This window comes from Sander vitreus, chromosome 18, assembly GCF_031162955.1.
Source record: "Sander vitreus isolate 19-12246 chromosome 18, sanVit1, whole genome shotgun sequence".
In the NCBI taxonomy this organism is placed as follows: domain Eukaryota; kingdom Metazoa; phylum Chordata; class Actinopteri; order Perciformes; family Percidae; genus Sander; species Sander vitreus.
In genome coordinates, this window is record NC_135872.1 from 27,546,429 (window position 1) to 27,561,309 (window position 14,881).

Here is a 14,881-nt window from a genome sequence, read left to right on the forward strand (position 1 = left end):
CAAAGCATATATACCACTTATTATCAAGGTAATACAACAAATACATTGCATCTTTACAGAAAATAAATTATTCCTCTGAAAATACTGTTGTGTTTAATTTATTTAAGGTGTATGCTAAATTGACAGCCAAATTGCCAACGCCCTATTGGCACCTTCATTTTTCAATGCAATTTCCAAAGCAGGATCTAACACATATGTTTTTTTATTTGGTTGCTAAATGGAGTTACTTATATAAACGTGTGCATTTACAATGATAATGCTGATAAAAAGCAAATGATCGTTATATGTTTTCTTCAACTGCAATGGGCCTAACATGCTCATTTTATAACAAATATTTATATTCTATGTGTATTAGGCTAATATTATTTTCACCTATAATTCGAAGTGAAAATTGTGTTTTTGTTAATGTCAACATGGAGTACAAAGACTAAATGAATACATTATACATTATTAATACATACATTACGACCGGACAATGGTACATGGCAGGAATAAAATATTCACACATGTAATTCATATGTACACAAGCAAAACGTAGAAGTATTTGTTTACATAGAAATTTGCTTAAGCATATTGGAGCTCTAAAATACAGTTTTTATGCGATACATGGGTAAAATAGTCCCACGTTTTTTTAAATAGGGACTTACATGAACATCACTTACTGGCTTATAATCATAATATACTTCTAAAATGTATTGTAGTCTGTACTGTGATCTAATGTGTTGGTTTGTACAGAGCTACAGTATGGCACTCCGGAAGTCACTGGATAAAATCTTTGTTTTTTCAATGAGTGATCGGGCCCTGAACCAATCATATATCACAAGCCAGAGCCCTGCGATGTGATTGGCTGATAAAAGACTGACGTAAGTGTGGCTCGCACATAAATTCACCGCGCCGTCTCCATTCAGTGCTCTACACAGTATGGCCGGCGATATTAGCTAGCACTCGCTAACGGTATTCTCTGCAAAAGGGAAGACGGTAACTCAAGAAAATCACCACCTGGATTGCTTAAAGGACTGTACCTCAATAAATTATAACTGATCTAAGAAGGATTAATCAAGTTGTAAACATTACAACCGAAGTTTAATATTTGTTGCTGGGTGTCTGTTGTCTCATGATGGAAGATAACGGTGCACATTTCTTCGAGGGGACCGAGAAGCTGTTGGAGGTGTGGTTCTCTCGACAGGATGAGACCAAAGGAACCGGGGACCTCCGTACCATCCCGAGGTTTGTGTCTTTTAATGTCTCCGGTGTCAGCCCCTTAGCAGCAAAAGGAAACGTGGACTAAAACGCAGGGCACATGCTTGGCGTTATTCCCGCTGTTCGTTTGACATGTAAACAGTTTAACGGGATGTAAATGTTACGTGAATGGAATTTGTTTCCCAGAGGTACTTTCTTCTCTGTATTCATTAGATCAGCCTCAGTTAGCTAGCTAAGGGAAGGGAGCCAAAATCTGACAACAGAGCTCACTACCATGGACTACTAACTAACACCGTCACTCGAAAATGGCCACCTCCCCCTTTAACAGTGGTACTTCCAAGCTGAGTCATTCATTCTTTACCGAGCAAATAACGTTATATTATAAATACAATCTTGGCATGAGCCCTCGTCTGTTATGGAGAGCGATATATCAATGATACGACGTGGATGTTAAAACCTATAACTTCCTCTGTATCTTAAAAGCATGTTGGCAACCCGTTTACAGCTAACGGCTAGCTGACTCTAGCTAGTTCCTCGGAGAAAAATGTGACGTTATTCAGCAGTCTTCTGCGGTTTTCTTACTCGTACCACGGTAGCGTTTTAATTTTAAGGCTCTAACTTCATTAGTGTTATTTGTTAGCTTGCTTTGGTGCCGACATTAGGCGGTCTGGATCCTTTTATCCCTATCTGTGCACACGCGCTTTATTGCCCCCGCATTGGTGTTGGGACGTCGTTTGATTACATCACAGTGCTAGCTACACCACGCTACTGTTTTTACGAAGCCCACCGGGTATTGATTAATTTGCGTTGTATGTTTGTTGTGCTGTAAATGGGGAGGATATTATTTTTTTCTGCGTCATTCAACAAATAAGGGGGTGGGGGTCTCTGAAGATGTCAAGCATGTGGCCCGTCGTCACCGCGTGTTGCCTCAGTTGCAGCGACGCTGGCTGCCAACACGGACACGTTAGTTTCTCGTCAACCAGATAGTATATGTATTATAAAGAGACGAGTGGTTGCTGCACATTTTATATCCCTATAATTACAGAGACACTAAGTCGCCAGTGGGTGTTGTGGGTTGAGACTCCTTGACTGATGTGAAGGGAAGGTGATGCTTTTCGGTTACGGTTCAGCTCGCTCCGCACACGGTCACCCACTGCATGGCAGCCCCAAGACCACGCTCGACTGAAATGGCATGCAGTCCATGTTCTGGTCACGTTCCCAGCCATGTATGCATCCTCCTCCCTTCCCTCTGATTGGTTAGAGGGTCTCCCTACTGTGATTTGCTTAGAGGCACTTGGCTGCATTCAAAGAATAGGCTATGTCTGGGTGATAGGACATTCAGAGAAATGAAGGTGAATGGCTAAACAGGCTGCTGTTCTTTTATTCAGCTCAACACAATCAATTTGTTATTGTACCTCAAACAATGAGGCGCTTGTGCCAAGTAGAACAAAGTCTACAACAACAAAGTGGGCAGCCCACTGTGTCCCCCGGCTCTGGGGTCTGCCTGGCTGAATTCAAGTTGCTACAGCACTAACTGGAGGGCCGTCTCTTTGGAGCTGCCATTTGCTTTCCTCCCGGCGCAGTAGTCCCCCAGCGTTGGGGTGAGGCAGAAGGATCATAGGGTGCGCTAGCTCACTGCTTCCCAACCTTTTTGTCTGAGGTACCCCCCCCCCCAGAGCCTTGTCCAAAGAACTCACGTACCCCATTATTGATTCCAAATGTATGACCCTATTAATTACAGAAAAGTGGATATTGTTAATTCTTTCATTTAGTTGAACTGTCAATATTAAGCTTGGTTTGGTCTGCAATCGTACTACTTGGGGTGAAGCTGAATGCTTCAACAGTTTGTCCATTAACATTACTGTACTTTTTTAGCTAACTATTTTAAGTTTCTCCATTTACTTTTAGCTAATCATTTGAGCTAACTAGTTTTCACACACCCTGCAACATGTAGTGTTAAGGTGTTACATTTGACTTATATCTATTTATCTCTCTATATTATATTTTATGTATGTATGGTGGTCTGATAAACAGTAAATTTATCAAATTCACTACTCCATATAGCTCTCTTTTTTTTTTTCTACAGAAGGGCATTCCTGTAACCCACGAGCCAATCATAACAGTTGGTGTTCATGTGCTTAAGGCTACTGCGTCAAGTACAACACCTAGTAGTAAAATTCAGTATACCGGTCCAGTGGTTGGCTTAATATCAAACCTGTGGCAAGGTTCAAGGCTAAATCTGCTTGCGCTGTTTGTGGCTGGGTAAAAAGAGGACTGGCATTAATTTACAGCCAGAGGGCAGATTAAAAGCTCAGAGGGACACTGTCAGTGGATCAGGCTCACTGGACGTCAGCCAATGTCCAAATAAGTCCACGAGGGTTATCTGATTCACAAATGTGCAGCTCGCTTACGTTGCCTCCGCTGTCCTTCCTCGAGACTCTGCTGCAGATTAGTCTGCTTCTAGTGATTGTCAAGCAACTACTCCGGAAGGCCCGGTAATGATTTACCTGTGTTCCCTTCACTGTCCCCATGGCTCTGCCGCTAAATGTTAGTGATGACATCTTCAAACGGCAACAAAAGTAGCCAAACTTCCATAAATGTGTCATGTTGGTAAGCCATGGATCCCTGTCTTTTGGGTATGGATGAAAGCTCTGGTAGCGTTTAGTAAAGTGGTCCTTTCCTAGAGACTACTCTTCCTCTTTGAGGAAAATCTGATCCTGCTGAGCGACCAGAAATAGCCTGTGGTGTACATTTCACACTGAAACGGGAGCTGACCCTGGTCTCCGGTAACGTCCTTCTGGTATGAAGCTGGGCGTCCGGCATGTTGAAACAGCTCTCTAGTCAAGGAGCGCCCCGCATCATACCCGGAAAGCCACACCCTCTGGAGGGGAAAACGAGCCTCTGCTCTCGGTTGACTTGTATTGCGTAAGATTCCTCATCGTCAATTCCGACTGCTCACATACAGCAAACACCTCCTCACTATCTGTTAGCTGCCTGTCCCCTGAACACACTAAAAAAAAACGTGGTCTCTGTAGACAACCCAGGCTCCACAAGCGGCAACAAAAACAAACTGCCAACCTGCACCATGAAACATAAGTCTTCCAGCCAATAACCGACAAGAAGGATGTGGGGGTTTGGGGGGGTTAGTGCGCGGAAGGGAGGGGATGAGGAGGGGGAGGGGCGAGATAGCCTCCGTTTTGTTTGACAATACTTTGAACGTCAACAAGAAGTGAAACATCGCTTAGCGCACCTTTTTAGGTTAGTGTCAGGATCCCAGTCTCCCCAGGCTGTGCTTCCTCCTGGACACGCAGAATCAGCCCTCCTGTCGCCGAGGAGAGCGCTGGATGTGTTGTCTGCCCCAGCTTGTGGGGTAGACAAACAACCCAAAGATGGGTCTATTCCATATCCATTTGAGATCATTGTTTGTTTCCCTGAGATTCCCCATAGCACCATTACTTTCCATTAAGGGAATCCCTCCCTCCCTGTTATGACTGTAGAGGAGTGTGCTTTCCTTATTCAGAGATATAGTCCAAACAACTCCACTTACTTTCCAGTGTGCATGGAAAAATTAAGGTTTTCTCCTTTTTTGAAGTGGATTCACTTCCACATTGGAAACCATTCTATACACTATTTTAAACGAAGGTAGGGCTGTGCAATTGATCCACATTTTAATGTCCTAATGATCACAAAAACAAACCGAATAGTCAAGTTTGTTTTTGAGTTTAGTTAAGTAAACTCATTTTGTCCTGTGTATTGAATGAGAAAAATGTGTTCAAATGGGAAAAGTATCTGGGGAAATTTCACAGTTCAAGGTGTTTAACTTTTTTACCCAGTAATCGTGTTAATCGGGATTTCGATATTGGCCAAAATGAATCATGACTATGCTTTATTTTTTCTCCCCATAATCGAGCAGCCCTAAACGAACGTCAAAGTGCTAATTGTTGCTTTTCATTTCTCTTTTTATTTCAGGTTTGAGTGGGACAAACTTCTGGAGAATGTGCATTGTTTGATCATAAGTGTGACAAAGTCTGACAAGCAGGAAGCTTATATACTCAGGTGAGTGTCTGTACTTGCAGTCTGTCTCCCCTGTTTTCCTACTGATTTTAGAAGGCAGACAGGATTAGACAGCGGTCACCTGTAAGCCGCTTGCCACTCAGAGCACGTCTCCTCCTGGGCACATACATTAACATGCTGCATAGCTTTGATTGGATGCATTCTATCCAAGAGGGCTGTAGCAAGGAAACCCTGTCTCAACGCTATGAAAGGTTCACAAGCTCAGTTAGTGGCCACAGTTACCGGACAGGAAAACAAAATGAATTCGCTGTACTGATGTAAAAGAATCGAACCACTCTGGCAGATGAAACAAGTTGTCATGGCAACCGGGAAGTGATTTCACTCTTTTTCACAGTCAAACAACTGCAGCTGCATGTCGAGTCTAATGCAGACTGCAAGCAGTATGCTACGAATGACCCATAACCATGGCGTCAACAAACGTTTTATCATTGCATTTGCAATCAATCATGTATGCAATCAACATGCATGATATATGTTCCCACTAATATTTTGACAAATGTTGTATGACACATTCTTGATGCACTCTGGGTATTTAAGATAGTGACTCTGTCTCATCGTAGGTCTGAGGAAGATCATTAAAATCCTTTTTTAGCTGGCGCTTTCTGGTATGCACATCTACTTGTTCTTTCTATGGCATTGCTTAGATCCAGCAGCAGCCATCCCATTGGGCACTAGGGATGTGTGTGGCTGTGTCTCATTCGGCATACTTCCGTCAGTACACTGCTAATGTGCACTGACCACTTACTGCCGTAGTTCCCACTTTCGACGGTTAGTGTTGTCCCAAAAGGAACACCTAATGTTAAACCACTTACCGGAAATGATGAGCGTGACGAACGCAACACACGGCAGCTGATTGGACGAACATGTCACGTGGGTCTGGCTGCTCCCGAATTTCAAAACCGACCATAATGACGACTCGTTTGCAATACAATCTCGTATTTTACGAAAATAGTTCACCAAAACATGTTTATGAAAACATTTTAAGCGAGAAATGGGCCATACAGTTGCTGAAATTTTTCTTTTTTTTTGATTGGGTACTTTCAGTGCACTGACTTTTTGCATTATCTACACTATATAAAATAAAAATCTTATTAGCTCCTCCTGCTGACATCAAGTGTTAATGCGGGATTCAGGAGTTCCACAAGTGCATACATGTTTAATGTGTGCTGCAAATGGGGATTTAACTTCTAATCTTGGAAATGGTGGCACCATGCTTGACAAATTCAGCTGCGCCGGAAGAAAGGGAAAAGGGTCCAATAACATGGCAATTTTGCCGGTTGAGTTCCAAACAGTGTCTGGAAAATGACTTTGAGTCGTGTGACTGGTGGATGAAAAATCCACCGGCCAAGCCTCTACTAGCCTGGGAATCCAGACCCAAATCCAAAAGATTAAGGGTCTGGCATTGAGTAATGAAAATGGCCCGACTCAACACCAACACCAAGCATGCATTTAAAAATCTCACTGCATGCAATTGGATAACGCTACGACCAATCACAACAATACACTGGGTGACGTATCCAGAGCCCCGTATGCTTAGCTACCAGCGGAGCTAACTGGTAGATTAAACTGTCGTCATCTGTTTAGTTCGCCTCTGGCCCACCTATATCAGATACAGCGACGTGATTGGTGCAGCTCGGCTACAAGGGCATAGTTAATGAGCATCATTCCTCAATGTCAGAGTGACTCTCGCGAGAACTCTGGATTTCCAGGATAAACCTCTACAGCTAAGATCAGCCGTTGGGATGTATTATTCCTGCAACTCAAGCTCAAAGAATAAAGTAAATTCCAACTTTAGCTGTAGCTGGTTCGACCACAGAGGTGGGATACAGGCTGGATCTTCTGAGCTTCTGTGAGTCTGCATCACCTCGGCCGCCAGGTTGATGATCCTGTTTGGCTTTCAAACAACTTTTAAAAACTCTTGTCTGCTTTGGGATTTTTCTCAGACTGGTAATGTTGCAACTCTGTATGCTACAACTGAAGTGAATGGTGCTGGGTCTACAGTATACTACACCAAAACATTACTTGAACTGTACATGATTAAAGGACATTATTTCAACTGTAAATCTCAAGTTTTCTATTTCTTAATAGCTATATATTTTGCGTGCGTGTCAAACTCGACAGCACAGGACAGTCAGAGAGAGACTCTCAGCATAGGTTTTTTTTATTTTTTTATTGCATGCCTTTTTTGGTACAAACATTTAGCCGCCAGTGTGACGGCTAGCCTTCCGAGATCTACTCTCCAAACGGGACACATGCATTTGGCGCTTGGCAGGTGCTATTTCGCACCCCGGCTCCAAATATATATTTGCGCCCATCTTAGATTAGACCTATTATGTAAGCTCAGTGGACCCACAGGGACAAATGCAGTGCATGAGTGGAAGGAGAACACTGGGTGAGTAGTGTGAGCACAGATGTTTTACACCTCTCGTACTTCTTTGCTTTCCACAGTGAGAGTAGCATGTTTGTCTCCAAGAGACGTTTCATTTTGAAGACATGCGGAACCACCCTCTTACTGCAAGCACTGGTGCCTCTGCTGGAACTCGCCAGGGAGTACTGCGGCTTCGATGCCATCGAGGTAGGGCGCATGCAGCGTTTGAATATATGGAAACACTCCTTCAGAGACTGAAATAAACTTAAACAAAAGAGAAATGTCTGTAGCTATTACCAGATGCCTATGGCTGTTCATCTCCTTTCTTTTGCAGAATTTCTTCTACTCCCGCAAGAACTTTATGAAGCCAACCCATCAAGAGTTCCCTCATCGAAACTTCCAGGAGGAAGTGGACTTCCTCAGCCAGATTTTCCCAAGTACGTTACATTCCAGACTCTTGGCACTGTTATCCTTTTTTACAAAATGCTCTGAAAAAGCATTTGAAAGAAATCGAAATGGTTCAACACCTCCAGAATGTCTGCTGTGTGACTAGGAAGGCTGGCGACGTTAACTAGTGCTCTACAAATCCAATAGACGATGCATGCAACTCCATATTTGAGATTGTGTCGGGTGAATGGTAGTCTACAGTAGAGGTGTGAATCTTCAATGACCTCCCGATTCGATTACGATATCATGTCAGCGATTCAATATCACGATGCGTCAAATACATTTTTCTATTAAAGCCATATAGGATCTTTAATTCGTAGCTTTTCAAGCTTCAAAAACCAAACATTCTGCAGTGCTCGAATACTAAAACTACAGCACTGAGCACATGGCACCTGAATGTGCAAAACATAACCGAATATGTAAACAGAAATGTCGTTAGGCCTACATGAAATTGTAAACCGAAATAATCAATTATGGCCCGGCCGATAATCGATGCAGCATCGTCCATGTCCACGATTTCATGCATCGATTATTTGATTAATTTCAACACCTCTAGTCTATAGCCACGACTTTCCCCTTCCGGGATTGCTCCAGTGCCCCTGGAAATTCCGCCAGATGTCCCTCTTTTCGGCCGGATGTCCGTTACCTTCCGCTTTCTTTGTGCCGGAGTTCTAAACTCCGGTGGCTTCATGAGGATGGTGGCTTTATGAGGACTATGGCTAACTGCTCCGCAGGGTAAATCCAGACAGCTAGCTAGACTATCTGAGTTTTCTGTTGCACGACTAAAACAACTTATGAACGTGTACATTCCACCAAAACAAGTTCCTTCCTGAGACCACTTTGCAGAGGCATCGTGGCTCCGTCCGGCGCTTAGCACCGCCCAAGACGATTGTGATTTGATTTAAAGAAATGCCAATAAACCGGAGCATGTTTTTCTCCCGTCCGAAATGCTGTGTGGACTAGTCAGACCTTCCTCCGCAGCGCTGTGGAGGAAGGTCTGGCAATGCCAGACTAGGTGAACGGTAACCATAAAACTAAACCTTCAACAAACTTTCTTTTTGCATCTTCCAGATGGTGCAGCCTACTGTATGGGACGTTTGAACTCTGACTGCTGGTAAGCATCACACAATGTCCCGTACCGGTTGAAACTTCATGTGTTGCTAAATACTCTAGTATAAAGTAGTACTGGATTGCACTCGCCACTGATTTTTTATCCTTGAAAGATGTTGCAGCAATGTTCTCGTTTCTCTCTGAATGAAGTGGCAAATAAATAACGGAGACTAGAGATCACACCACCTGCAACGCCAAATCAGCCAGGGGCATAACGTGTGGGCATAAACCTCAACTACACACCTGTAAAGTTTCTGACTGCATCCTGCACGGTTGCAACGCTGTCGTGGTGACAAATTGTGGCCGACATAAAACACCTGGCAAAGTAGTCAAACCTGCCACACACACACACGCACTGACTCACAAGGTGAAAACAATAACGGGAATGCTGTCACGCCTTGTAAAAGTCTTTTGCGTGGCAGCATTTCAGCCACAGCAAGATACTGCTACATGACATGTTTTTAGCTCAGATCATGACAATCATGAGTTGGGAGGTAAAAAGGTCAGGTCTGTTCTTCAGGGATTTCTGCTTGTATGAAAGCTCTTTGCGGACCTCCTTTGCGGTCTTGTAGAGGTGTGACGAGGTCTCGCGAGATTAAAATGTGACGAGACTTCTCGTAGAGGTAAAAATCGCGATATCTGTCACAAGTACAGAGCAGCCACCAGTAGAGGCTAACCTGGTTGGTCTTATAATTCATCTGGCTTTGAAATAGGAGTCTGGTTTGGACCTCTAAATTGGCATAGGAGATCCCCGCCTGTTCGCGTAAGTTGACTCACCTAGTCTGGAAGCAGAAAGCAAAACTAACTTTACTTTTAAAGGTCCTATGACATGCTGCTTTTTGGATGCTTTCATATAGGCCTTAGTGGTCCCCTAATACTGTATCTGAAGTCTCTTTTATATAGGTCTTAGTGGTCCCCTAATACTGTATCTGAAGTCTCTTTCCTGAAATTCAGCCTTGGTGCAGAATTACAGCCACTAGAGCCAGTCCCACAATGAGCTTTCCTTAGGATGTGCCATTTCTGTGTCTGTAGCTTTAAATGCTATTAAGGAGGAGAGGGGGGCAAGGTGGGGGTGTGGCCTTGACCAGTTTGTGACCACGGTTGTAGCTCTATTTCCTCATGGGTGCGCCAAATTCTCTGGGCTGCTGTGGGTGGTGGGTGGCGCAAACCAGAGAAAGGGGAGGTAACCTTTCCCCTTATGACGTCATAAAGGGAAGATTCCAGATCGGCCCATCTGAGCTTTCATTTTCTCAAAGGCAGAGCAGGATACCCAGGGCTCGGTTTACACCTATCGCCATTTCTAGCCACTGGGGGGGCCATAGGCAGGCTGGGGGAACTCATATTAATGTTAAAAAACCTCCATGAAGTGACATTTTCATGCCATTGGACCTTTTTTAAATGATATTAAACAAAGATGTTCTCCCCTCGTCCTAAAATGGTCATAAATCAATACAAGAGCAGCCTACTTCCTTGTTTACTGCTGCAATGCAACACTTGGTTACGTTGTAACCTTGGTTCTCTGAGTAAAGACTATATTTTTCCAGTCATATTCTTAAGTGACATTTTCTTTTAAATCTAGTGTTGTTCTGGTGAACCCAATCTAGTGTCTCGCCTCGTGAGCCAAGTGTCTCATCACACCCCTACTGTCTTGTCGTAGTTCTACTCAGTGATGTAATAAATGACCTCCGACAGGTACCTGTTTACCCTGGACTTACCAGAGTACTGGCAGAACAAGCATGCGGATCAGACGCTGGAAGTTCTGATGAGTGACCTCGATCCAGCCATTATGGACCAGTTCTATATGAAAGATGGTGTTTCTGCAAGTGATGTCACTCGTGTAAGTAGACTCTTACCATTGTGTGTGTTTTTGTTTTATTTGTCTCAACAGGCATCTGCACACACAGCTCTCCAGTGTTGTGGTGGGATTAAGTTTAGGTCTGGTTAGGCTAGTGGCTGGACATTGGAGTCGGATCGATTTCCAGTTTCGGTTTGGTGAGAGAGGCTAAACCAGTTTGCTTGTATGTAAACCGATGACACCTTCTGGGAGTGGCAGTAGCTCAGTTTGACGGAGGGGGGTTAGGTTGGGAACTGGAGGGTCTGCAGTTCAAGTTCCTATACAGACCAAAGTACTTGTGGATTAGTAGCTGAAGGGGTGCCAGTTCACCTCCTGAGAATCCCCGTTAAGTGCGTGAGCGTGTATGTATTTGAAGCCTGTGCATAATGTGTGGGGGGGGAGAAACTACCAACAGAGTGTAAATGTTCTCCTTGCTGGATCAATAAAGGCAAAAGAAAAAACCTTTTTAAAAAGTAGCTTACATTAGCAACCTGTGTCGACGCCGTCACAGCGCTAAATCCAACTTGTATTGCAAGCGGTGCAATTTTTAACTTTTTCAATGAAATGCCTTTCTTAGTCTTTTATAAATCAAGTAGTGCCGTAGCGTCCACACAAGCTACATTTCCTTCACCCCGGCCATGCATGGACGTGGATGTAATAAGAAATGGCTTCAATGTAGTAAACTCCTTTTGCCATGCTAACATTAGCTGAAGCTTCATTTAATGTAGTAACTGGTAGCTTAGCTCACTAAACTTTCCAAATAGCTTGGCCAACACTGCTAATATGACAACGCCATTAACATAAGGTTATGTTTGTCAGCAGTTTGCTCACATTTTAGTAGCAGTGGGAGGGGGCACCGGCGCACTCTTGTTTCTTTACCAGAAAGTTAATGTGCTTTTTTTTTTTTTTGGGGGGGGGTGATGAGACGTTATATGGCAGTTAGTCTTGCGTTGCCAGCCAGCTCTATCTCCACAGCGCTTTAAAGGAACGCGCCAACTTCTTGGGACTTTGTCTTATTCCCCGTCTCCCCCAGAGTTAAGTCCATACCCTTCTCATCTCCATGCGTGTCGTAACTCTGTCTGACGCCCCCCACCGCTAGCCTAGCTTAGCATAGATCCTGGAGGTAATCGGCTCCATCTAGCCTACTGCTCCCAATAAGTGACAAAATAACACCAACATGTTCCTATTTACATGTTGTGATTTGTATAGTCACAGCGTGTACAAATAACAAGGTCACATGAGACACAGCCATCTTCTAACCGTATATAAACTGGGAACTATATTCTCAGAAGGCGAAGCACTGCTACTTCTGCGGAGTGATTTGCCCGCAGCACCTGAGAAGCCCCGTGGTGAGGAGCAGAGAGTAACAAAGTAGCAACGGTGCTTTTCAGGTGTTGCGCTAACCTCCAGGGTCTGTGCTAAGCTAGGCTAGCGGTGGGTGCGTCAGACAGGGTTACGACACGCACGGAGATGAGAAGGGTATGTATGGACTTATCTAACTCTGGGGGATACTGGGAAAAAGTCCCAATAAGTCGGTGTGTTCCTTTTTAAGAACGGCAACACACACACAGAGCCGACGTGAATGGGCAAACCTGATATCCAGCATCATCCTGGACATTTCCCAGGATGAAGTCCCCCCCCCCCCCAATTTCCTGTCTACAGCTGTCCTGTCAAGTAAAAGCCCCAAACAATATAACAAGACTGTGCTGCTAATATGGTAACATTTTGGATTTGAATCTGATAAAATAGGTGAGCTGAGAGAGATGAGGCAACGTGTGAACACTGCCACCACCGCGCTCTCCATTATGGACCAAACCGGTTTCAACGTGTTTACACAGGCCCGAGCCTTTCAGACATGAGCACACGCGGAAGGTTAAAGAATTGGGACTGATGGTTAATTGATTAGATGTTGACCATTTTTTCTGTCTCTTGTTGCAGATGAGTGGAATTCGTGACCTGATACCAGGTTCTGTGATCGACGCCACAATGTTCAACCCTTGTGGATACTCAATGAACGGAATGAAGACTGACGTGAGTGTCTCTCTTTTCCTCTTATCTGTCTCGCCTCCTACTTGAAACATTTCTGGAATGTGGCTCTGTTTGTTCTCCAGGGAACGTACTGGACCATCCACATCACCCCGGAGCCCGAGTTCTCCTACGTCAGCTTCGAAACCAACCTCTCCGAGACCTCGTACGATGATCTGGTCAGTAAGGTGGTGGAGGTGTTCAAGCCAGGGAAATTTGTGACCACGCTTTTTGTCAACCAGGTATGTTTTTAGGAATGTACAAGCTTGCTTTCATTCAGAGGGATTTTTAATGGAAGTTGTCACTGAGTAAGTTCTCTTTTTGTCCTTGCCCCCCCCCCTGCAGAGCTCTAAATGTCGCAGTGTCTTTACTCCTGCCCAGTCGATGGAGGGCTACAAGCGCCTCGACCGCCAGTTGGCTCAATTCAACGATTACAATTTCGTCTTCACTAGTTACGCCAAGAGCCGCCAGCAGAACCAGCAGAGCTGAGGGTTGAGGATGAAGAAGAGGCGTAAAAAGCGAGGCGGCTGCCCGGGGCTCCCCCCCGGCAGCCGGCTTCACCCCCCCATAGAGAGCTTGTCCTCTTCCTCCCCCCTCCTCTTCCCCTCCCTCCCCGCCTGCTGCTGCTGCTATCGCCGGTCCGAAGCACCCGGTGCTGGCGCGGTGGCGAGCCCTAGTTTATCCTCCTCTTTGAGTTGTTCGCACTGTTGTACCCGTGACTTAGATCTCTTGCATGGAAGCTCTTTTCTCCGTTTCGATATCCTAGCTCACTCTTGCTGTGATCTTGAAGTGCATGTAGAGGAATTAGACGCGCTCTGTTTGAGGCTGTCCACCTGTGCCCAGTACAACGTTCCCTTCCTGCAGGTCTCCCCCCTCATCCCCCACAGACAAGGCTTCCGCCCGCACTAGGCCAGGGCCCTGACATGCTCAGACCAGTCTGCCTCTTAACCATCCCAACTCTGCCATTTCAAATTTGACCGGACCCCCCTCTCTGCCTAATCTACTGTCCAATTCCACATTTGGTATTTATGAATTGCTACCAATTTGAGTGCACTTTAAAAAAAAAAAAAAAAAAAATTGGTTACTCATGGTACGAAAACGACTTTCGTCTAAAGTCTTGATTTAATGTACAAGTCCCGTAAAGCTTTTTGGCCGCTCTAATCGTTGTCCTATTTGAGTTCCTTATACTTAATACTTGATGCTATTTAATGTTGCACTATTGGATAAAGGTTTGCAGCTTATTGGTCAATGTAAAGTGCTCTAAAACAAACTTTTGGCTTTGCTGGGCTCCGACGCTCACTCCCATCAGCATTCATTCATTCGTGCTCCTCCACCTCGACAATCGGGTAGTCTGCGCATTTCCCAAATAGACAGCCTTTTTAAAGTTGTATGGCTGGAAAATGTGTATGAATCATTTAAGACATTTGAACATGTGCACTTTGTTTCACCCAGTATATATGTATGTATATGTGTGTATATATATATATATATATATATATATATATATATATATATATATATATATATATATATATATATATATATATATATATATATATATATATATATATATATATATATATATATATATATATATATATATATATATATTTTATAAAAAATTACAGTACATGAAGTGGTTAAAATGTATAAACTGAATGTAGCTCAGGCTGTGTAAAGCGGTGGTCTGTCCCCTGTCTTTCGAATGTACACGTCTCTAGAGAAAAGCCTGGACCAGGTTTGAGCTGAATGTACCACTCCAGTAGATAACGCAAACCCCCCCCCCACTCCTCCTCCCTCACACACACATACCCAGCTCACAA

General features: G+C 44.1%; 1 protein-coding gene across 1 annotated transcript; it reads left to right on the forward strand.

Annotated features, from left to right (window-relative positions):
* Positions 1-896: 896 nt before the first annotated feature.
* amd1 (adenosylmethionine decarboxylase 1) lies at positions 897-14,518 on the forward strand. Its single transcript, XM_078274987.1, has 9 exons — positions 897-1,227; positions 5,170-5,256; positions 7,723-7,849; positions 7,977-8,079; positions 9,161-9,203; positions 10,892-11,036; positions 12,972-13,064; positions 13,145-13,300; positions 13,404-14,518. Exons 1-9 carry the CDS (start codon positions 1,115-1,117, stop codon positions 13,545-13,547), a joined length of 1,011 nt encoding a protein of 336 aa, XP_078131113.1. The 5' UTR covers positions 897-1,114; the 3' UTR covers positions 13,548-14,518.
* Positions 14,519-14,881: the final 363 nt, after the last annotated feature.